This window comes from Agaricus bisporus (genome assembly GCF_000300575.1).
Source record: "Agaricus bisporus var. bisporus H97 unplaced genomic scaffold AGABI2scaffold_1, whole genome shotgun sequence".
Lineage (NCBI taxonomy): Eukaryota > Fungi > Basidiomycota > Agaricomycetes > Agaricales > Agaricaceae > Agaricus > Agaricus bisporus.
The window spans coordinates 1,179,300-1,200,063 of NW_006267344.1; the positions used below are offsets into that span (position 1 = coordinate 1,179,300).

General features: G+C 46.8%; 6 protein-coding genes across 6 annotated transcripts; 1 reads left to right on the forward strand and 5 right to left on the reverse strand.

Annotated features, from left to right (window-relative positions):
* Window positions 1–243: 243 nt before the first annotated feature.
* Window positions 244–5,817, reverse strand: AGABI2DRAFT_61769 (hypothetical protein; the record flags this gene model as incomplete). The annotated part of the gene is made up of 26 exons (XM_006454124.1): window positions 244–423; window positions 482–557; window positions 616–746; window positions 793–849; window positions 896–909; window positions 966–1,040; window positions 1,089–1,203; window positions 1,264–1,293; window positions 1,342–1,493; window positions 1,544–1,595; window positions 1,649–1,888; window positions 1,941–1,982; window positions 2,039–2,194; window positions 2,244–2,338; window positions 2,395–2,672; window positions 2,726–2,746; window positions 2,798–3,086; window positions 3,142–3,300; window positions 3,357–3,536; window positions 3,586–4,428; window positions 4,485–5,142; window positions 5,192–5,203; window positions 5,254–5,321; window positions 5,380–5,533; window positions 5,584–5,681; window positions 5,739–5,817. The coding sequence occupies 26 exons, from the start codon at window positions 5,815–5,817 to the stop codon at window positions 244–246; spliced, it is 4,254 nt and encodes a 1,417-aa protein (XP_006454187.1).
* Window positions 5,818–6,257: 440 nt separating this feature from the next.
* Window positions 6,258–8,787, reverse strand: AGABI2DRAFT_189483 (hypothetical protein). The gene is made up of 13 exons (XM_006454125.1): window positions 8,248–8,787; window positions 8,033–8,200; window positions 7,929–7,980; window positions 7,826–7,873; window positions 7,457–7,772; window positions 7,242–7,394; window positions 7,142–7,188; window positions 6,960–7,084; window positions 6,853–6,908; window positions 6,758–6,800; window positions 6,647–6,702; window positions 6,490–6,595; window positions 6,258–6,435 (listed from the first exon to the last, which is right to left on the reverse strand). The coding sequence occupies exons 1-13, from the start codon at window positions 8,718–8,720 to the stop codon at window positions 6,336–6,338; spliced, it is 1,743 nt and encodes a 580-aa protein (XP_006454188.1). The 5' UTR covers window positions 8,721–8,787; the 3' UTR covers window positions 6,258–6,335.
* A 1,276-nt stretch (window positions 8,788–10,063) lies between these two features.
* Window positions 10,064–11,092, forward strand: AGABI2DRAFT_113942 (hypothetical protein; the record flags this gene model as incomplete). Its single annotated transcript, XM_006454126.1, has 1 exon — window positions 10,064–11,092. One exon carries the CDS (start codon window positions 10,064–10,066, stop codon window positions 11,090–11,092), a length of 1,029 nt encoding a protein of 342 aa, XP_006454189.1.
* Window positions 11,093–12,807: 1,715 nt separating this feature from the next.
* Window positions 12,808–14,769, reverse strand: AGABI2DRAFT_189484 (hypothetical protein). The gene is made up of 4 exons (XM_006454127.1): window positions 14,552–14,769; window positions 14,088–14,492; window positions 13,602–14,024; window positions 12,808–13,542 (listed from the first exon to the last, which is right to left on the reverse strand). Exons 1-4 carry the CDS (start codon window positions 14,719–14,721, stop codon window positions 13,068–13,070), a joined length of 1,473 nt encoding a protein of 490 aa, XP_006454190.1. The 5' UTR covers window positions 14,722–14,769; the 3' UTR covers window positions 12,808–13,067.
* A 174-nt stretch (window positions 14,770–14,943) lies between these two features.
* On the reverse strand, window positions 14,944–16,991 carry AGABI2DRAFT_197040 (hypothetical protein; the record flags this gene model as incomplete). Its single annotated transcript, XM_006454128.1, has 7 exons — window positions 14,944–15,302; window positions 15,356–15,449; window positions 15,504–15,565; window positions 15,637–15,856; window positions 15,914–16,730; window positions 16,787–16,852; window positions 16,908–16,991. The coding sequence occupies 7 exons, from the start codon at window positions 16,989–16,991 to the stop codon at window positions 15,248–15,250; spliced, it is 1,398 nt and encodes a 465-aa protein (XP_006454191.1). The 3' UTR covers window positions 14,944–15,247.
* A 155-nt stretch (window positions 16,992–17,146) lies between these two features.
* Window positions 17,147–20,603, reverse strand: AGABI2DRAFT_189487 (hypothetical protein). Its single transcript, XM_006454129.1, has 11 exons — window positions 20,324–20,603; window positions 20,113–20,271; window positions 19,609–20,060; window positions 19,420–19,553; window positions 19,191–19,369; window positions 18,633–19,132; window positions 18,485–18,582; window positions 18,298–18,432; window positions 18,004–18,245; window positions 17,533–17,950; window positions 17,147–17,480 (listed from the first exon to the last, which is right to left on the reverse strand). The coding sequence occupies exons 1-11, from the start codon at window positions 20,567–20,569 to the stop codon at window positions 17,242–17,244; spliced, it is 2,802 nt and encodes a 933-aa protein (XP_006454192.1). The 5' UTR covers window positions 20,570–20,603; the 3' UTR covers window positions 17,147–17,241.
* Between the last annotated feature and the right edge of the window lie 161 nt (window positions 20,604–20,764).

The following is a 20,764-nucleotide window of genomic DNA, read 5'->3' on the forward strand; positions in this document are numbered from 1 at the left end:
CCAGCTTAATGGTACATGGATGAATACAACCTTCAGACACTTGATTGCCCTCATAACTAAGCTATTTGGTAAATGCTTCGGTTACAAATAACTACATTTCAACCCTTCGGCCTCATACTTTCAATCTTCGAGTCCTCGATGTTCAGATGTATTCTACAGTGGAATGAAATGAAATAATACAGTGTTAATGGAGTACTTGGGTGATATATTACATATGCATGTCAAAACGCTTGAAACACCAGATCATATAGAATTGCGCCTAGCACTTTTTCCCCTCCTTCTCTCAGGAGTTTTTTCATCCATCCCGGGTAGCACACCATGTGGCAGCTTTCCTTCAGCTTCAAACTGATGCAAGCAGTCGAGGGCGGCCAGGTATCCCTTCTGTTGGATCTCCTCGAACTTTCCGAATTGGAGAGTACTATACTAATTATAGACCAATAACTGAATTAATTGAGTCCGAATAAAGAGATTTGTGAAATACCTCATGGATTGGCATTGGGATGTATAGAGTCCCCTTTGCGACCTTGACGTCCTCGAGAGTGTTTACACTCGAAACACTATGCGTGTGTACTCAGCTTAAAAAAGGCGATCAATGTAGGTAGTTCTATGACGCACTAAGCAAGCCGGCTTTGGATTTCTGTGATGGCGGGGACATGCCGAGCACGAGAGAATGGATTCCATCTGTTTATCAAGAGCCACCAGCCGGACACAGTGTCTCCGAAGTTTCGAGGAGAATTGTCATCAACCTAGCTCCCTTTAGTGATGTTGCGAGTCAAAGAGATATGAATTTACCGCTCCGACGTCACACGCGAAAACCGTACTGGCTCCCATTGAAAACATCGCTTGAACCTTTTATTAATCAGCAGCTGCTCGCTAGAGTATCTTCTGAACCCACAGGTAGATTGTCAACTGGATAGGAGGATGAGTACTGATTTCAATAGTTTCATGTTTGACTCGATACGTACTATAACCTCCATCGACCAAAAGTTGACCGTTATCGCACAGTGGAGGGAGTAGACCTACGAGGGTCATCGATGCGCCTTTATTCCAGTGTTAGACTCGACTTCAGAAAATTAATGCTAACATACGGATATAGCGCCAAGCGTAACCTGTCTCGTGGATCTCCATCCTTGATGTTATGATGTTGGTTGTATTACAGTAATACGGAAGCCACATGTCTTCTATGTGGAGATCATAAAAGGCCTGTCAACATTGTCAGAACTATTTCATGTTACCAGCCACCAAAGAAATTAGATGAATAACCTTGTATAGCGAACGGTTGAATTCATGTCCCTAAGCGTATCTTTAATGGAAATAATAGTGAAAAATGAAGATGCTTACTGTAGTATAAGCGACGATTGGGTATGTGACATCAGATAACATCCGCCAGATATTGCCCATCCGTCCACTAAACTGCTTTGCTTTTGCAGCAGTGGAGATGAGATTGCCTTCGCGAGCATACAATCCTCCAATGAATCCTCCGATGCTAGTACCTAGAATGAGAAGTGAGCAAAGCTGACTGGCATAAATATGACAGACCAACCTCCGATATGGTCGATCGGAATTCCGGTCTCTTCAAGAGCACGGAGAAGTCCCTAACGAGATTGTCTAATTGATGAAAAGGATTCATTTAGACGCAGTTACGAACCAAATGTGCAATTCCCCTTGCACCGCCACCACCAAGGACCAAGCCGATGGTCTTTCCACAAATCCGTCGGGCCAATCTTGCAAAGTCACACGAGTGTGGAAGGCGCTGGGGTCGAGCAGTAGTAGCTATCCCGGTGTACTTTTGTATGCCACTCTGAACTTTTTCCTTCAGATTCTTGAGAGCGACCACCGCATCCGGATCCTTAGGCAGAGCGGCTTTTTGGATAGGGGAAATAACGTCCTAATAAAACGGATATATCACTACATATAGCATTCAAATTCTATATACTTACTGGGAGTTCAACGTGGATATGTTGATGTACCCATGGACGGGTCTAAGTGGTCGAATTGATTTAGTTATTATTTGATAAAAATGAAGATGATGATGAACCTTGAGCCATTCCCGAGTCGAACCAGGTACAACGGACCGATCCGGATGTAGAAGAACCAACTCCTTGCGAGCCGTTGTCTTCATAGAAAGGAGAAGGCGCTCATATTCTCCGACGGAAGGATCGTCGCCGAGACCGACAACCATAACACAGTCGGCCTACAAATTGTTATTTGAAGAACATAAATACAGAGACCACTGAACATACTTGACGAATGCACGTTTGGGTCCATGAACTATTCACAGGTGATTCTGCCACGTATAGAACAATCCTAAAACGTTGTTCTTGGTCAGCAAGCCATCCTGCCAGCTAACGATGCCCTCATTAGTTGTTAACTGATTATTCGAGTACAATGAACTCGCCTTTAATTTTCCCATCCTAGTAAAGGCATGACGACCAAGATGACTTGAGATAATCGTTTGGTTGAGATATGCCGTGGAAGCGCCAATGCTTTCCAGGGCAGACTGTAGCTTGCGCGCAAATATCGCTATCGGGACATTGCGTGAAACCGGCAATATGGCAACAGTTTTCAAGTTATAGTTGTTTGCGCCAAATTCTGAAGGACTACTGCGACCTTGAGCACTCGAAGATAAATCAACTTCTTTGCGAACTCGAGATGCAATCATGCGCAGTATTCTGACCACAAACTAGTAAATCCATGAGACACTGAGACAGTCATAGAAACGTACTGTGCTGTCGTTTGAGGGTTTCTTGAGAATGATGATATGAGCAGGCGCATAAATCGACAGCTTAAACATTACCTGGCTGAAACCGCGTTGAACAACGTTTGAGGCATACGGATAAGTTCAGTGTCGCGGATAGCATGGACAGTTGTGCTTCTTCTTGAGCTTGTAATAACATCCAATTCTCCAACAGTGTCTCCCTGACCATATTCACCTACGATGAAAGTAGCACCTTTATCTGTTTCCTTGATTGCGCGGAGTCGTCCGTTGATCACGATGTAAAAACTATCGCTGGCATCGTTCGGTCTCCATAGCACCTGGCCCGCATTTACTTGCATCCAATCAAGAGAGGCATCTATATGCAAAACTAAACGAGTAGTAAATATCTCGAAGTTGAAACAATAAAAATATGCGGTGCGCACCTAGGGGCGACAACAACGAGATAAGCCGCTTCGCAAGTGTTAACAGAACAATTGGACGTTTCTCCAGTAACCTTTCCAAAGCATGTGTTGGAAGAAACCCAACAAAAGTATCGGTCTTGGCCCTGATATCCACATAAGAGGCCGCACTGCATAATGAAGCTGGTTGCTATGCTTTAAACCTAGATTCCAATGGACGAAAGACTATAAAATTGTACCTAGGTAACCAGCAATCCCGCCAGGTTTAACAGTGAACAGAACCTTTGGTTTAGACTGCTCATCCTTGACGGATTCTGAACTCTGATACGAGCTCGTAGTGCTTGATGACTTTGTTTCATTGTCCTTCATTTCCGCTGGTAGCAAAATTTCCAGGAAACCGTCAATAACGTAAAAAAGACCTATGCAAGAGTAAGCAACAAATTTTGTAGCCATGTTCACAAGAATTACCAGTGTTTGCCTCTCCGGCTTTTGCTAGAATCGAGCCGGCTGGATAACAAAGTATTTCAACTTCGTTTTCAATTCCGCGCATATAGTCTCCTGATGAAAAGACGGACGAAGTGCCCGTCATGCTAGAAGCATCATCCCCTACGTCAAGCAATGAAAGAGAACTGAAAGGAGAGTTGAAATTGATGGGACCCGTGGGCCGACGCGCATCCTGCGCCTGCATGGGAGGAGAGCCACTCGCGGAATCGCTCCCGCTTATGGGTGGTTGAAGAAGACCGATGGATTTAGCGATACATGACATGACTTCCTCGCGCAGATCAAAATCATCGGACGGAACGCCGCTTTTGTTCGCGCGCGAATTCTTGTCAAAAGGGGGCTCAGAATACGGTATATATGGCGATTGATGAATGCTGTATACGCGACTCGATGATCGGTGATGCGCGCCGCCATAATCTTTGGCTACAAGGAGATCGCCTGCCTGAACTGTATTTCGAGGGGTTTTCAATAATGGGGAGACATCTTTACTTCTGGTACTTTTGACAGGAATAGGATTGTCGGATATTTTGCCCAGTGAGGTAGAGGTCTTTTGTCTCGTCCTGGATACTGCAGTTGCACTAGAAGCCGAAGAATACGAGAAGTAGTCTGATTCGACATTAGAAGTCGAAGAAGCACCTCCATCAAAGCGATGTCGAAGGTTCTGCAAACCACCTCCTTCGTAGAACGAACGGGGCAGAGGATGACAAGCCATATCATTGATTGCTTTCTCAGTCCGTAACACTTCACTTGTCAATCCCAAATACCTGTGAGCGGCATTGAAAGTGACACGTGAGAAACGAGTGAGAATCACTGGACATGTGTTAGGTTAAGTAGCGTGCAATAGTGTTTAGCTATGCTGTACGCACCTTGTACTATGTGCCCGGTGGCTTTCGGGTGCTGTTTCGTTAACCTTTTGAAAGCTTCTGCAGGAATAACAGCAAGGGTTGAATCTACCGTAGCTCTGGCAATCACGCCTCGATGAGCTCGGGAGGGAAGAGACGTTTTTGGTCGGGATGAATATGTAGATTGAGGACAATTGATATCCCCTCCATTGGGCGAGGCCAAGACATCTGGTGAGGTTACAAACACTCCCGCGTGAACTGTTGAGGCTGCTGAAGAAACGGAACGACGTCTGCCATTTCCTCTTGACCCGGCAGCAGAATCGTCAAGGGCAAGTATTGAAACGTCGGAATTGGTGGCATTCCGTTCGTGTACAGATGCAGGTGTTGCAGGATCTTCTGGGTATTCGTCCCAACTTGTATGAACATCTTCCGTGAATAAGCTGAGGATGGTAAAAAGACTCGACAAAGTTCCCCCGCTGCCGACTTCGTTCAACAGCTGGTATCCATTCATGTCTTCGTCGTCCCACAAGCTTTCCCGAGTTGCATCCGAAGAATCTGTCTGAGCAAACATCTGCACCGTACCATCTATTACACAGTAAAAGCTTCTATCTTGATCAAGAGACATGCTATCCCCTGCGATCAATCGTCTCGTTTGGAGGTGTCGCGCGAGTTCGTGGAATACCTTGAACTAGATTAGGGCATTGAATGTATTCCTTTACATAGGTACACACAGGCTTTTCGAGCTGTCGAAAGCCAGTTAGAAGGATTTCAGGATTTCTCAAATGTCACGCACAAATCCAAAGACACGGACGGCCTGGAGAAAGTCGTCTAGATAGTTGTGAAACGACGGTGGTGGTTCAGCTATAAACAAGAGATAAGCTGTAAGACTTTCAAGATGCCATGGTGACACTACACTTACCTGTATTCACGTCTGGATGCAGTTCGTTTACATCAGGTTTTAGCAACGGAGGCTCTTTCAACTGTGCGTAGTCGTTCAAGTATCGAAACCTGATCCAATAATTCAATGCGATCGCCGAGAGCGTGAATATTGCTACGAAATTCCAAAAATCCAGCTAATACAGTATGATGAGCAGGAGGGAAAAAAACGAATGAAAAAGCCCACCGTAAGTGTCATCGAATATGAGAGGATGGCGTATATCAAACGAGGGATGGAGATTGTAACAAAAGCGATGAGTAACTTGGCCCATGATAAAAGCCATACTGCATCGCAACAAGGTTTAGAAGAAGAGTGGAAAGGGCAGCAGTAGCCACACGCACAGACGACCCAGAAACAAGCAGACACCAAAGAAACCAACGGGTGTCGGTCGAGAGTCCCTGCCAGGACCTCAGAGTTCATGACCCAGAGAGAGAGGAGAGGATCGTAGTTGAGGTACAAGCACGTCTACGTGCGCCGATAGGTATAAGTATGAGAGCAAGTAGAGAGTCGAAAGCAGCTCCAAATGTCATATCGGCACGTGTGCCAAATTAAGCCGATCGCGATCAGAGCCTTGCTCACAATGCTACTTATATATGCTTAAGTACCCGCCTATCAATACTGAAATACATACTGACTCCCACAACTCAAAAGCAAACCGTCGCTCATTCTGCGCGCCAAAGTTCAATGGAGACGCCCCCATTTCAACGAAGTATTTCGTTAGTTCGCAACGTGCACGTGGGGGCCTGGACTTGTTTTATTATCTTTCTACTCTCGTTGGCCATCATTAAAGAAGTGTTGCGTAGCAATAAATACGAAACTTCAGAGAAGTACATGCTTAGGAACCTCCTTTCTTCCTTTTGTGATGCAATGAAACCAGCCCTGTAGATGCCAACCCTATAACCAACCCTTGATCACATGGGATGTGGAATATACATCATCTAAAACGAGTTTTCAGTGGAGTCTTTTCCAAGGGCCGACGTGCTAGAGGATCCAGAAGAAACAGTTGAAAGAATACTGTCGATATAATTTGCGCCACTCCTATAAACAAGTCAACTCAATTCATCTGCTATCAAAAACTGAAGGTTCACATACCATTTTTGATGTGTGAGAACGTCGCAGCCGATCTCCTTCTCTTTACGTTGAATGAGATTGACATAAGCGAGCATGCCTTCTTCCTTGTAGCGAGCAGCAAGTTCGGCTAATATCACATTCAGTAAACTGAAACCCAAGGGAATTGTCCAGGTCGAACCTGTTGCAACCGCATTACTGTGCAAGCCTGCAAGGGAAATCAACTGGAGGACGAAGCTGAGTGGACGATAAGAATGCTAAAATTTCAAGTCAGACAAAGGGAAGCACTCACCCTTCTTTCGCAAGTTCCCAAACGAAATTCTTCAAATCCGTTTCTGATTTCTCCAGTCAAGACAATGGGAAAAAACCAAGTTTCGACAGACTGACCAGAAAATCCGTGATTCAACCAGTTGAAACTAGGGCTTAAATTGTAAACGAACCACCTTAATCCAACCGTTACTTTTGTCAAGAGGATAGATCAGGCGACTACGTACTTTCCGGGGTACTTTTCACGAATTTTTCGAGCAAAATAGCGGGCCTGTGCAAGGTCTGGTGACTTAGTTTCTAACCATAGAAGGTCCGCGTAAGGAGCGAAAGTCATAGTCCGCTTGATTGCAGCCTGCGAAGATGAGCGTTAGCGGAGGACTCGGCACTTTTCTAGCGGTTCTGCGATCACCTCGATACCGCCAGTATAGTGATAATAGCCTTCTTTCGTCCTAGGGACTGGTACAAAAGCTGAGCCGGATGATGAAAACAACGCATGATTGACCACGTACGATCACAATCCCAAAACACGGGTTCCCCGACCAGATCGGCAGCTATTTCTCGAGCATGGCTGTTGGATTTTCCGTCGACAGCAGTGAGGTAAGCCTCATATGCACCAGCCTTATCTTTAAGACTGCTCTTCTTCTGGATAGCTCTTTCAACAGCTTTGAACGAAAGAAAATCAGTCCCAGAATCATACAGATACCGGTTGAAAGAATTGACTGACCTTGGTTAAAAGTGCACATTTGATGTTTCTGCGTCCATTCCTGTTCGATTCGATCGACTTCTGCACCTGTCGCACCTTTGGTCTCTGCGGCAGCCAGAGCTTCCGCCAGAGCAACGGATCCCTTGGTGGTGGTGCCCAAGATAAACTCATGGTCTGTGATGTCGACGTTTGAGGATAGAAGTTTGCCTGATTCTGCATCCGTCCGAGCAATCAACAGCATGGTGGACTTAAGTAAATCAAGTTGGAAGCGGGACGCAACCAAACGAGAGACATGAGTCGAAGTTGGGACAAGAACCTTTCCACCCAGGTGTCCGCACTTGGCGCAAATTTGTTAGAATATAATATTGAAGCTCTGTACGTTCTGTTTACCTTCTTGCCACCATGCAACTGGTCTTCCAAATGTACTCCGGCAGCGCCCTAGAGGATATTAAACACAACCGCATGTGCCGGGGTGAACGCTTGTGATTCTCACTGATTCTGCGAAGAGTTTGATGAGCTTCATCACAGCAGAGGTTCCTCCGTGCCTGCGAATATTTTCTCTCTTAGCATGTATCTTCCAGAGAGGCGGATACTGACCCAGTATCACCATCAGCAATAATAGGCCTCAGATAGTCAATGTACTCCATTTTTGCCCTTTCCTCTGGCGATGCCGACATACGCTCATCATAATGCTTCTTATCATGCAACTGTTGAGAGCGGAAGATTCTATGAACTTGGTTGGGAACGGTCGTATAGGGGTAGTCTCTGCCTTGACGATTAACACCAAAATTAGCTTTTAGATTATGACTCACCCAAAGTCAGGTCCGACCTCATTATTCCCAGTCGTGAGGAGGCTAGAGCAAGCCCACCCGGATATATAGACAATTTCCTGATGCTTGGCCATTTGCGTCATCTGTACAGGATCTATCGCACCCATGGTATGCACCGGCCTTCCCTCATCCGCGGCTTTACCCAGAACATTATAAAGCTTGTCTGCGAGTAAAGTTGCAGGAAGTGGTAATACAGGTAGTGATCCTTGCTTTAGGGCGACCGCGTTTGGCGTATATGGCCTTTTGATGGAATTAAAACGAGGCAATGCGAAAAAATCGGCCATTTCCCTTGTACGCGCTTCCAGTTTCTCGCTTTCTTCTTGCAAAGAAGGCTGATTTAATGGCAGAGAGGGAGTGGTAAAAGATTCGCCGATGCTTGACATCTGGCGGTACCGGGCAGGCTTTAGAAGTGCGGTCGAGCACAACCTCGAGTTGGCCGCAGTGCGCAGTATCATGAGAGAGTCTCTTAGTGAGGTTGGGATAGAGAGAAGTTTGGTATGGCCCTACGGGTTGAGACCTGAGGGACAGTTCACGGACAGCATAATGCTCCGTCCGCGTCCGCGACCCATAAATGTGATTGCCGGTGATCCGGTAGGGCACGAAAGAGTCTCTTTTCTTACGTAAATACGGGTCAGTTTATCAACACTAGAGGCATTACACCACGCAGGCTGGGAATTGAAATGCGAGTTCAAAATCCGCAACCACCGTTGAAATGGCTGTTAATCACGACAATCCATATGTACCCCGAGTAATAGATCCGAACATTCACAATGTTGGAGCTTGACATGATTACGAATTTTTGATTTCACGGATGGTTCCCAATGCTTTATCACCTTACGGCGAAATCATCTTCATGGGTGTAAGTCAATGACTCTGACAACCCCGAGGACAAGGGGAATACACGCCATCCGAGGTGGTTATTTTCCCTGGCAGTGGATGATCAGGTCGGCAGAAACTAAATGGAGTGTTCCCAAGACAAGGCATCCAGCGTTGTTCACACGTGCCTCTTCATTTGGTCGATCGATTTCTGCTGAACATTTCGAAGAACAACGAACAGGAAAGGGGTTGCGGCACTTTAGCATAGGATAGGTATTGGCATGGTAGAGTCAGGACTTCTCGGATCGAGAGTTCCAAAGCCAACAATGCCTCTTGAACCCCAGTTTCGAAAGTTCTGGTTGGCTGCACGTATTTTAAATAAGGTTGGATGGAAGATGAACCTCGCGAGAGCTCGAGACCAGAGCGCAAAGCAAGAGGCTTACAGCATAGCATGTTACATGTGGATAATGGCGAGTTCTATCCGAGGGATACAAAATGTACTTAGTAGGCCTTCAATCAAGAATTGATCTAGAAATGAAATCAATTTCTGATTTGGATATCGCTCTACTTGTGGAACAGATCTCAGTATACAATCTCAGCGAGGAAAGTGGCTTGAAGGCAATCTGAGCGCATCCGGAACGGGTAAGCGACCGAGTGACTCGGAATAGGTAGACGATAAGAGTGTGTGGGACGGAAGAAGCAAGAAGAGCCATGCGTGGAGGGTGGGTTTATTGTGAAAGAGCGCGAGGACGGAGGTTCAAGAAAAAGCAAAAAGAAAAGGGCGTGCACCGGGAAGTCAAATAGAGTTAGGCAGTAGCAATAATCAGGGATGATGGCTGAGGGTGAGGCTTGAGAGAGGGTAATTCGTCAAGCGCCAAAGAGCGAGATGAAGCGGATCAGGGTTGGCCTGGTCTTCAACACCGAGGATATCCTTCCAGTACTTATACTCACTCCAACATGCCTTTCCTAGTTCCCAACTTCCATGGCTCTCCACATCCCCAAAACCACCCTTTTGCATGCGGCTCTCGCCACTATCTCTCCAGAGCTCGCCACCATTGACGACGTCATCCGCTCTCCTGCTCGTCTTCCTACCGAACTCATGCTCGTCATACGAGCGCACCTCCTCACCCTTCTGACACATCAGAATTTCCTTCAGTCCACACATGCTTTGACTGAATATGAGCGCGACCTGCAGCGACTTCTCTGTCCTGATTGTATTTCTTATAACATCGACATATACGGTCCCGACGTCTGGCAATGGCAACAATTTTCTGGGCCATGCAATTGCGTCAGAGCTTCCCATGGAGATCCTCCTGAGCCCTCGACCTATCTCCCACATTTCATTACCCCACATCACTGGCTCGAATATTATCTCTCTATCCGAGCTGCCTCTGCCACTCGTGCCTCTCCTTCTCCCTCCTCTATCTGGGATGTAGTGACCAATGTCTTGCGTCTGCATCATTGTGAACCCCTCCAGGACGATATTAACAACATCCCTGTCTTCCCCCCTTCACGTTCGCGAAGCAGCTTCAACATCTTCTACCATCATCGAGTCGCCAATTACTACGGCAGTTGCAAGCAGTCGCAATCCCGTCCTGCCATACACATCCGTCCCTTAAGATCTTCCCTTCGCCTTTTAGAGAGTAGAGGCATAGGAGAAGTAGGAGATGCGGGAGATGCATTCAGAGCCGATATTATTCTTCGCCATGCTGTCCAAGAACTTGGCCTCGCAATAGAACTCAAGGACATCTTTGATTCGCCAAGAGAACCTCTCACACTCACATTTTCTCTCCCCTCACACAAGCACGACACTTCATCTGGCCTCCCTATCCACAATCCGGCACACCTTTGCTTTTCCACGTTACCTTTCTTCAGTGGACTAATGCAAACATATTCCTTCTTATCAACGGTCTTTCAAGCATTTATTTCGATGCCCATGGCCGTTGCTACACTCGCCCTCGCCGTCATATGCTTTTATTCGAGGCCCATCGCTCTCCGTGTTGGTATATAGCGCTTACCACTTGCCTATCAATCAGGCTATATGACAAAGTCCTTCCGACTCAGAAAAGGAAACTGGTACGAAGCGTTGTAGATTTCCCGTTGCGTCCTTTTCGGGACGCCTCGCTATCGGCCATCTTAAAGCTCGCGCTCGCGAGTTTGAGGATAGAAGTCGCGCAAAACGCTTTCATGACTCTTGATGTCATACCGTATACCATACGTTTCTGCATACCATTACGACATGCCCACGATATCATCCGCCTTAGTTTATACATTGTGTCATTTATTACCGAGACGACTCTTGTACCTTTTTTGATGTCATCGATAGTTTTATATGCTTATACCGAAATCTCCTCGGTGAATGTTGATGGCATCTCGGTCAACAGGTAATTCGTAAGGCGACATTGACAATCGTTGTAATCTCCTACCAATTAGCACATCATATAAGAACAAGGGTAAGAAAGACCCTGTTAACTCGGTGTTGTGGGGATAAAATGGATTAACAAACTGAGCTATAACAGGCTATAACTTGTCTTATTTTTATCTTTTCCCTTGATCACCCATCAGCTGCATCAACTGCATCAAAGGAAACTGCTCCGATTCGTCCATGTCAGTATATCCAAGACTGGAGCAGGTGTGAGCAGGACCCCTGAGAATGCTTGATACATCACAGAGCGATTATAGAGTTCCGCTCAGGTTCCGCTCCATGGAAGGCTTTTTGTCTAGTCTCCGAAATAGAGTCTGAGGCTGCCTATTCAAGTTCCATCTCTAGTCCGAGACCGGGATATAGCCAACACTCTAACTCTTCCTCGATATAGGTCTGCTCTGAAAATCTGGGGGCTGGAGTGCTACTAATATTGGCGAGATTGTCAAAGTGGCTGAAGTATTAAAATACGGCATAAACACTGATTTCCGGTTCCTAATATCCTATGCTTATAAGATCGATAACCTCTCAAGGGTAACTATAAGCTACGGATGAGCACATCACTGCCTACCAGTGTCTGAACAGGCAATTAGCATACCTATACCCTAGGATCGGTAGATCCAGTACTGACATGATGACATATTCCATAATTTATTACTTACGGGCCTCGGACTACATTCGAGATGTCGTACATATAGTATCCCGAGGCTTTGATCTGCTATCATCCGATCATTCGGTTCTCAAGTGCTTTAACATACTTACCGACGCTTAACTCAACGAGCAACTAACTAAGATCGAATCGCGATATCTTGCCGATAATCCATTATCACCGTCAATGAACTGTTGCCTTCGTTTTAGCGTGTGGCTATACTACAAAGGTCAGAATTTGCTTGAAAGTGGTAGCCTTTTCGGGTATTCTGTCGACGGTTCCTACTTGTAGTGGTCTGACGAGACTTATGAAAAAGTCTGATCAAGCCTTGCACTGCCTATTGTGGCGGGGATGGTCACCTTTTGAGTCCCTCTTCAAAACTTCACTTGCGTAACAGGCCATCTGCGATACCTAACAGACACCGTTCAGCACTAGGTCCGATTATCCGATCTGGTAACGACGTGACTGCTCTGTTCACAAGGATACAACAGTTGCAACCTGCTATTATGAAACTAAGCGTGCAGCGCAAATCTGAGGCACATGGCTCGTGATCAAAAGAAGCAGTTTGAATACAACGACACAAATTTGAGTGTAGTATAAGTATAAATGAGATTGGCTACAGAGGACACAGTCCGGATACACAAACGATGGAGAAAAAAAAACCAATCGCCACGGTTGCTATTACAATAAGATAACAAACAGGATGGAGCCAGAAGAACTCGAAGGGGGCGTCAACGTTCTATTGACATGTGCTACTCAAAAGTGTGAGAAAAGGGGTGACGCCAAAGGGCTATATTTTACGAGCATGGTGCGATTTTTTTTTTGGCAGCGTGGCGATAGAAGTTGCTTTGGGAGACTTCCGAGCCGGGAGCGCAAGACTGCTCACGAGCTGTTTATACCGTCACCAGACGTCTCCTAGTGCATAACATGGTGATGAAAACTGAGCAGAAGCAATGCGTCCTCGATCTTGATTCCGGAGTACTGAGTGGCTGACACCTTCTCTAGCTCTGCATAGTAAGCAGAATCAGGGATGATGGTGTGACTTTGCATGCTGGCCATAGTCGGAAGTGTGGTAGTGGGGCCGGTGCCTTGTCCCGGTGAAGGAGAGTTATTAGGAGAGGGTGTTAGCGCTTCCTGATAATCGTCATCGCTGCCGATGTCGGAGGTCACAGGCTGCATGTCATAATCGTCATCGATGGCATGCGAGTCGGTGGTCTCATCATGCACCGACGATGATGAGGATGATGACCCTAAAGAAGGAGATCCAGAACGAGAAACAGTTGCCGAAATGGAACTGTGATTATATTCATCATCGCTACCCGTCTTTTTGGCCTTCTTCCTTGCGGTCTGGCGTAAATTACGGAACCAATTTGTGACCTTGCTGACGTCCCTGATTCATTTGATCATGTCAACTTTGTAATAATCTGTAGTCAAGCATAGGAGACTTACATGCCGATTTCAAGTGCGAGGGCAGAACGCTCCTCGATGGTAGGCGTGGAAGTTTTACGGAAAAGATCTTTGAGGGCGTTGAGCTGGTAGGGCTCAGGTCGCGAGCGCCTGGGCCGCGAAAATGATATAGGCATGTTACCATATGGAGTAGTACTCCGGCGAGAGTATGTTCTCCGCGGCGACATATCATCCATCATCGGAGGGAGGCTAGGCGACCGGCGTAGATCATGATGCGTGAGAGAGGGCGGCTGTATAGACATGGGGGAAGGATTGGGAGGAGGTTGTGTTGGAGGAGGAAAAGCAGAATATTGTCGCATATCGTGGGAGTATTCGGACGGTCTGGGAAAATCTGATTCGTCCTCTCTCCTTTTCTTGGCTAAGCTGCGCTGATTCTGAAACCAATTCGTTATACTCTGATATCGCCTGATTAAGCGAAATCGTTCCGTCAATTTTTTACTTTAGCCGATGCTAATATTATATGCTTACATTCCAATACGCTCTGCAATGACCTGTCTCTCCTCAGCGCTTGGGTGAGGATTGATAGCATATAGCTTCCTGAGTTCTTCTATCTGGTCTGGAGACGGTCGCAATCGCATTCGACGGGCAGCATCGCTATCCGTCATGTAATAGGATAATTCTGCATTATTGAGGTAAAATGGAGATGTGTCAGGAGGTAAGACAGAGGATGCACGACTGTAAGAATCGCTCGGAGGGGGATAATCATCATCGACGTAGTCATCGTAGTCTAGACGACGAGGAGGGTACGAGACGGGGGAATACTGGGGCGGCATGGGGTTGGATACCGGTATGTCGGCGGACTGTGTTCCCTTGGAGCGTTTTTTAGTGGACGCTCTCTTATTCTGGAACCAGGCATTGACGGTTTTGGTTTCCCTGTGAGGACAGTAAGAAATGTGGAACAAGATAGAGATGAAAAACAGATGGGCACTGACATTCCCAGACGGTCTGCTAGGGCACTGCGAAGCTCGAGGGAGGGATGCTCGTTCTTGTCGAAGAGCTCGTTAAGAGCAGCGAGCTGAGCGGGTGAATGACGGTGTCTGGGTTTCTTTTGGGAGGGTTTGGTGTCGATGTCGGGTAGAGACATAGAATCTGGCTGGACCATGATGGGAGATTGAGGGATCAGGAGGGATTACAAAGGTGCAGAGTGTCGATATAAGAATGCATACTAATGGAACCCATTTAGAAACCTGGTCTGATAGGTATAACAACAGCCTTCCCACGGTTCCTAACTTATGATTCAGGCTGGCTCTTGCACCGGCCGGAAAATCCTGAGATGCTCTGGGCTGCGTGCCCAACTCGGCCCGCAACCCTCCCTGCACGTTGCTGCTATATCGGGCTCAACAGCCATCATATTAACACATAGTTGAGTAGCAGATGGAGTGTAGCACCACAGTAGTGCTGCTGTATATACAACCGATGACATACATCGTGATCAATAGCTCATACTCGGAGTGTATATCCTCGCCCAAATAACCCAATGGCTGTGAACACACTGACGACGGCCAACCGCGGCCCTTCCCTCTCCCGCGGTTTCCTTCTGCAATGCACAGCCGACAAAGGCGGCACAACGCATTCGCCGCTTAATTCCAATCAATTATGACCCTTTCTATTAGATCTTCATTCTATGTCTAGCTTGATGCCTCTTCCTCATCAATATTCCGTATCCATGCCCCAATCGACCCCCTACATGACATTTAGCGCATACACTTATATAGCTTCAATGTGTTGGTACTCACAAAAAGCCTTCGTGTCGGAGGAACAGCGCTCGCTTGGTTCCCTTACTCCAGAACCGGATAGCATACGACAATGTAGCGATGGTTGCAGCATGCCCTATTATTATAATAGTCAGTTCCCATTCTCTCTCTTGTGGCGACGACGTCATACCTCTGATAAAGCAGCCTCCAAAATATATTCTATCTAGATTATACTTTTCCGCGTTCATATATCTGGACAAGCGAAACCGCTTAACGTTAGCCAAGCTCCTGAATGGCGGACAAGTTAGGACACAATTACTCACGCAATTTGACCAATGTTGTTAGATACGGCATATAGCAAACTCTTGCTGATGTCTTCCGGAGAAAAGGGTTTCTTCTCCTGACCTTTTTTAAACACCTTGCCGAAAGTGCTAGCAATCATTGCCGATTTGAGACCCAGTTTACTGTAGTCTTGTCCATAAATATCCCCGACAAGCATGTCGACCTTGGAATTGTCTCCTCGTTCCGACAGGTCCAGCATTTCTATTGTCAAACAGGGTTGATGAACAACACAATAAAAGCAACGTGAAAGCAACATACCATCAAATGTCGTCGCCGGTGTCATCAAGCTCAGAAGGCCCCATAATGTACCCCCACCCAACGATGTACCGCTCACTCGCTCGAAACTTCCATCTGCGTCTACTTTGATCAACGACACACCGGAACCAATGTTGACCAGCAGACACGGTAGCTGCGGTGTCGGAGCCATTTCAAAGGAGACGTTGTACTTTGGAGGTCCTGGGCTCGGACCTTGTGGTTGGGAGTGCGCCACAGTCTGGATAAGCTCATCCGAGAAGTAGTATACTTCCCCCGGGATGAGCGTTATGAACTGGAGCCCTTCAATCAGACACTCCATTTCGTCCTCTCTCCTCACTTCTACCTGAAGCTTCTCCCTGAATAGCTCATAAAATCTATGTGCACCGCCTCCTGTAGCCATGATCTTAACACCCTTCCTCATTTCTTCTATTGACACGCCGTTCATCTGTGCTGAGCGTTGTATTAATTCTTGGATAAATTCCACACAAGTTCCGATATCGTCCGTTTCAAAGCGCTCGAAGTTCAGGGATCCTCCTGGGAAATGTTGCGCTGCTCGCCGCAGGGCAGAGTCCCTTAATAGATCATGATTGATAGTTGAGAGCCCATTGCTCAAGGTATTCTGAGAGTCGAGGACAAGAGGTGTAAGCGCTCCGCTAGCTCGTTTGTTCAGCGACAACGAGGTAGAGGGCTCCCCAGATGGTGATGACGACCTCAAGGGTGTCGAAACGCTGCTGGATGGACTTGATCCGCCTGCAGAGGGAGGTGAAGGAGGTTCTGGTGATCGCGTGAAGTAGACAACTTTGGCTAAAGAACCGCCAACCTAGCATGGATCATTTCGTTTGTGATTGATGAGGGTAAGGAAGGCATTGAACGTACATCGACGGCAATGTGAGAAACAGGCTCTATATAATTGGGCAGGTATATTCCTCTGCTATCCCGTGTCTAATTTCCAAGTCGGGTTAGTTATTGAGCAGAGCACGATACGCGGCATGCTCACCTCGGGAGACTCTTCGGAAAGAATCACAGCACCCCTTGTGTCGACATGGATAACTTTGGCGGAAGGTAATGAAGGATTAGCCATGGCTGAGAGGAAGGCGGAAAGTTGAGATGAGAGAAAGGTAATCTGAGGATACGACAGGGTTGGGACAAGCACATAAATGCTATATCATACGACTTAGTCCACCTCCGTTCCGGTCCTCTTCAATCACAATCCCGACCCACAGGCTACTGCCCTAACCGGAAAAAGCGATCATGTGTATTGGTAACTATGCTAGCATGTCCCACATCATCGGCTGTGACACGCCATGAAACTGACCGATTCACGTGTATATCTATCCGCCTACAGCGGCAACGACAAGATCGCATGCCTCCTGCTTTTCCGCTCGAACACCGAGCTCTAACGTCACACCCTGCCCACGAGAATAGGTCATACGACATCGTACTAACACTTTTCCGCCTCCACCTGTAACGATCCCCGATAATTGTAGAGTATGCACTGACGTCGATGAAGGTGATTCGGTACCACCAAGGGGCTCCATATTGAGCACTTCGATGATGGAGTCGCATGCGGCTACAAAGTGATAAGCATAAACATCACAGTCAAAAGTACTTTTGTTACATACCTTTGAGGCTGTCCATAGCTGATAGTGCAAAAGTTTCCGTTGCACTCGGTCCAGAGCGTAAACGATCCCATTCTGCACCAAAAGTGACGTAGCTGGGGATAATATAGTCCCCACCTGCACTCAACTCGACTTCTTCTAACTGATATTCGTCCTCGTAGCCTTCTTCCTCTGGTTGACCAGTTGACGGATCGAGTTCCTTGCTGATGAACTTGAGGGTGCATTGGAAGGATGCCATGGCGTACTGATCGGGTTCGGTGCGGGTGAACGAAACATACACAATGTCCGGGGAATTCGATGATGTGAGAGACGTCGAAGGAATAATGAAATCTTCGATCAAACCCGATTCTTCCGACGTCGGTTGCATGATGACGGAAACTTGTTCCAGAACCGTGTCCGGCAGTGTATTGGATACATTAAACTATGTTTTAGAAGGTCAATGATCGGCGTAATGGTAAATTTGGAAGCTGATACCTGAAATACGATATGATTCGAAAAAATGTGTTTCACGCAAGTAATCTGATACTCAGTCTCATTTTCCGTGAGCTGGGCAGGGTTAGCACTACTATTGAGAACGGGTCCATATGACGAGAATTGGGATATGTCTGCAAGCTGTTGCGCATAGGCAGATTGCTTTTCTGCGGCAGAAGGGGCAGCAGGAGCTTCCTGTGTCTTTTTTGGAGCTGGAACGCCGATCATGTCCAAAGTGCTCGGTCCTGGTCGTGTCAATTAGTCAGAGGTACACTGCATACACATACACCCACTCACGAGCCGCTTCTTGCGCTGCCTGGGCGCGACTTATTTTTGGTACAGTCGAGACGTCAAAGGGCTGTTTAGCTGCTGTGGGATCTTTGGCATATGCGACTAATTTGGCTTCCAGTGCCGCAAGCGAGAATACGGACTCTATTGAATGATGACGATCACCGTAATAAGTAATGTGGGGTCGGACTCTTACCTTCCTTGATATAGATGTCGGCAAGTCGTTTCTGATTAAAGACTCTGAGATACATGGCAGCTCGATCTCGGACTTCGTCATCCACGTCGTCAAGGCATCTTAAAGGGTTTAGTCAAGCATTCTGCAAAGATCCAATGATGATCCTTACCTGCTCAACAGGACATGAATGCTCTTTTGTAGGCTGCTATCCGAAGCATTGATGCCAAATTTAGCCAGGCTGCCGACCGCGGCGGCGCGCACAGTCGCGTTCTCCAAGACAACCCTGTTGTATATGAAGCGGATGTACTTCGCAGGTTGCGGTGACTTGGGTCCTTCGATTCCAAGGAGGTGAAGGATACGAACAGAAAGCTTTGTGAATTCGCAATCTTCGATGAACTCACACAGATGCGACAAGGCCTGCTCCTTGCAGTCGGAGATAAATTTGATCATATCAAACATGGCCTCGACAACGGCTCGCTTGAAATCATAACCACCTTCATCACGAAGGACACCAGAAAGAAAACCTAGCATCGATACATGTTTCGCGGGGAATTTCAAACAGAGGGACCGGATTGCGTCAACAATGATGACTTTGAATTCATCGCTAATTTCGGCCATGAAGCCAGTGATTTGTTTGATTAGACGATCCACTGAGGCCTCGTTGCCAGTCTGGAAGAAAGAAGAAAAAATTAACCTGTTTACCACGTATACCAGGAGGTCAGCTTACTTTCAGAAGAGTAGTGATCGCGTATGTGGCAACACTGCGGTTAGGGTCCGCAATCAAGCTTTCAAGGTCGACATTGCAGGTTGCTACGCTGGTGGGATGAGAAAGTGCAAGGGCGGCAAGAGTGCGAGTGGCGGAAAATTTAAGTACGGGCTTTGGGGAAGAGAGGAATAGCTGAAGCACTGGGATAGGTGAGGATGGCGATAGATCAAAAAGACTATTCTCTCCTTACCGGCAATAGCTTTCGTTAGTTGTTGAGAAGTGACATTCTTCATTTCACAGATGACTCTGGCCGCTTCAAGGTTGACCATATCGCTTTTATGGCGCAACCAACCTTCGAGTAGATCAAGCATTTGCTTTTGGACGCTACAAAAGTAAAATAGATCAGAACAGGAAGAGAAAAATAGCCAGAGTAACATACTTGGGATCTTCCTCCATGACCTTTGCGGCATACCGAATCAACATACACAACGCCATTGGATTCTTGAGCGTTGTACCTGCACCACTCTTGCCTCCACCCAACTGTTGAATCATTTTCGTGATAGCCATCCTATCCTGCTTCCTGATCAAATATAGTAAACCCAGTGCATGATATTGCGCAATATTACTCGTCGATTGAATCGATTGCGGTCCACTCGGTTGACTACTTCCGCCAAATCCAAGGTAACCACCTCCGCCACCTCCAGAACCAAAGAAGCTAGATGATTGTTTTGCACTAACTGCTTCCTGAACTTCATTTACCCAGCGTTTTACTACATCTTTAGCGTTGGGGAAGAGGTGATAAGCTGAAACAAGAGCAGCAGTGGATATGGAGGGATTGCGGTCGACGATAGCGGCTTTGAAAAATCGCTCAACGCCTTGAGCCATCGAAGGCTGTAAACAAATAGTTGAGGATCATCGAAACATAAGGTTGGAGGGTACATACATCGATAATTCTACATAGAGCCCGAATCGCATTTGGCCTATAGATGACCTCGGAGTTGGGTTGCATGTCCTTCATGATACTGCTGGTCACCATAATCACATCTTCCGACGTAGTAGCAAGTTCCTTGATAGCGAGATAAACTGCCTGCCTCAGCGCGCTCTGTAGATGTGTTCGATATTGAGTGCCTTTTTCGCGATAAATTAAGCCTTACATCTTTGTGTTGGAAGAGTTTGGTGGTCCCAAAGAAGAGGGTCGTTGCCTCTTGGGTTCCAAATGTCTCACCGACATAGAGTAGGTAGACGATTCTTGTTAAGAGGGCCCTGCATTTTCTTGGACTGATTGGAGATTCGTTGAAGACACGAGCCTCCTGAATGATAGTTGTTTTGTTGTTGTAGTAAGAACTTAGACCACTCTCGTCCTCTTTCTTGGAAGTAAAAGACAAGGCTAGGGAAGCCATAGAGGAAAAGGAGCGAGCGACGAATCAGATATCGGGGGCAGCTGGACTTGTGGACGTGGACGGCTTGTTTATGACGTGTTTGGCATCACCCTACAAATCAACGCTCAGGTTCTGACAAGTATTCATTCTATTTAATGCCTACTGCTTATATTCTGCATCTGAACCAGTATACTCTGCTGTACCATACGATAAAGT

Bases quoted from the DNA above. Each gene is read 5' to 3' on its own strand.
- AGABI2DRAFT_189484 (XM_006454127.1), bottom strand. From the start codon at position 14,721: ATGGTCCAGCCAGATTCTATGTCTCTACCCGACATCGACACCAAACCC. The intron at 14,025-14,087 runs GTAAGCATATAA...TCGCTTAATCAG, and splicing joins ATTGCAGAGCGTATTGGAAT to GCGATATCAGAGTATAACGA. The intron at 13,543-13,601 runs GTAAGTCTCCTA...CAAATGAATCAG, and splicing joins CTCGCACTTGAAATCGGCAT to GGACGTCAGCAAGGTCACAA.
- AGABI2DRAFT_189487 (XM_006454129.1), bottom strand. From the start codon at position 20,569: ATGGCTTCCCTAGCCTTGTCTTTTACTTCCAAGAAAGAGGACGAGAGT. The intron at 20,272-20,323 runs GTAAGGCTTAAT...ACACATCTACAG, and splicing joins AACTCTTCCAACACAAAGAT to AGCGCGCTGAGGCAGGCAGT. The intron at 17,481-17,532 runs GTATGTAACAAA...ATCACTTTGTAG, and splicing joins AGCTATGGACAGCCTCAAAG to CCGCATGCGACTCCATCATC.
- AGABI2DRAFT_189483 (XM_006454125.1), bottom strand. From the start codon at position 8,720: ATGATACTGCGCACTGCGGCCAACTCGAGGTTGTGCTCGACCGCACTT. The intron at 8,201-8,247 runs GTGAGTCATAAT...TCGTCAAGGCAG, and splicing joins GAGGTCGGACCTGACTTTGG to AGACTACCCCTATACGACCG. The intron at 6,596-6,646 runs GTTCGACCTGGA...ATGTGATATTAG, and splicing joins CAGTAATGCGGTTGCAACAG to CCGAACTTGCTGCTCGCTAC.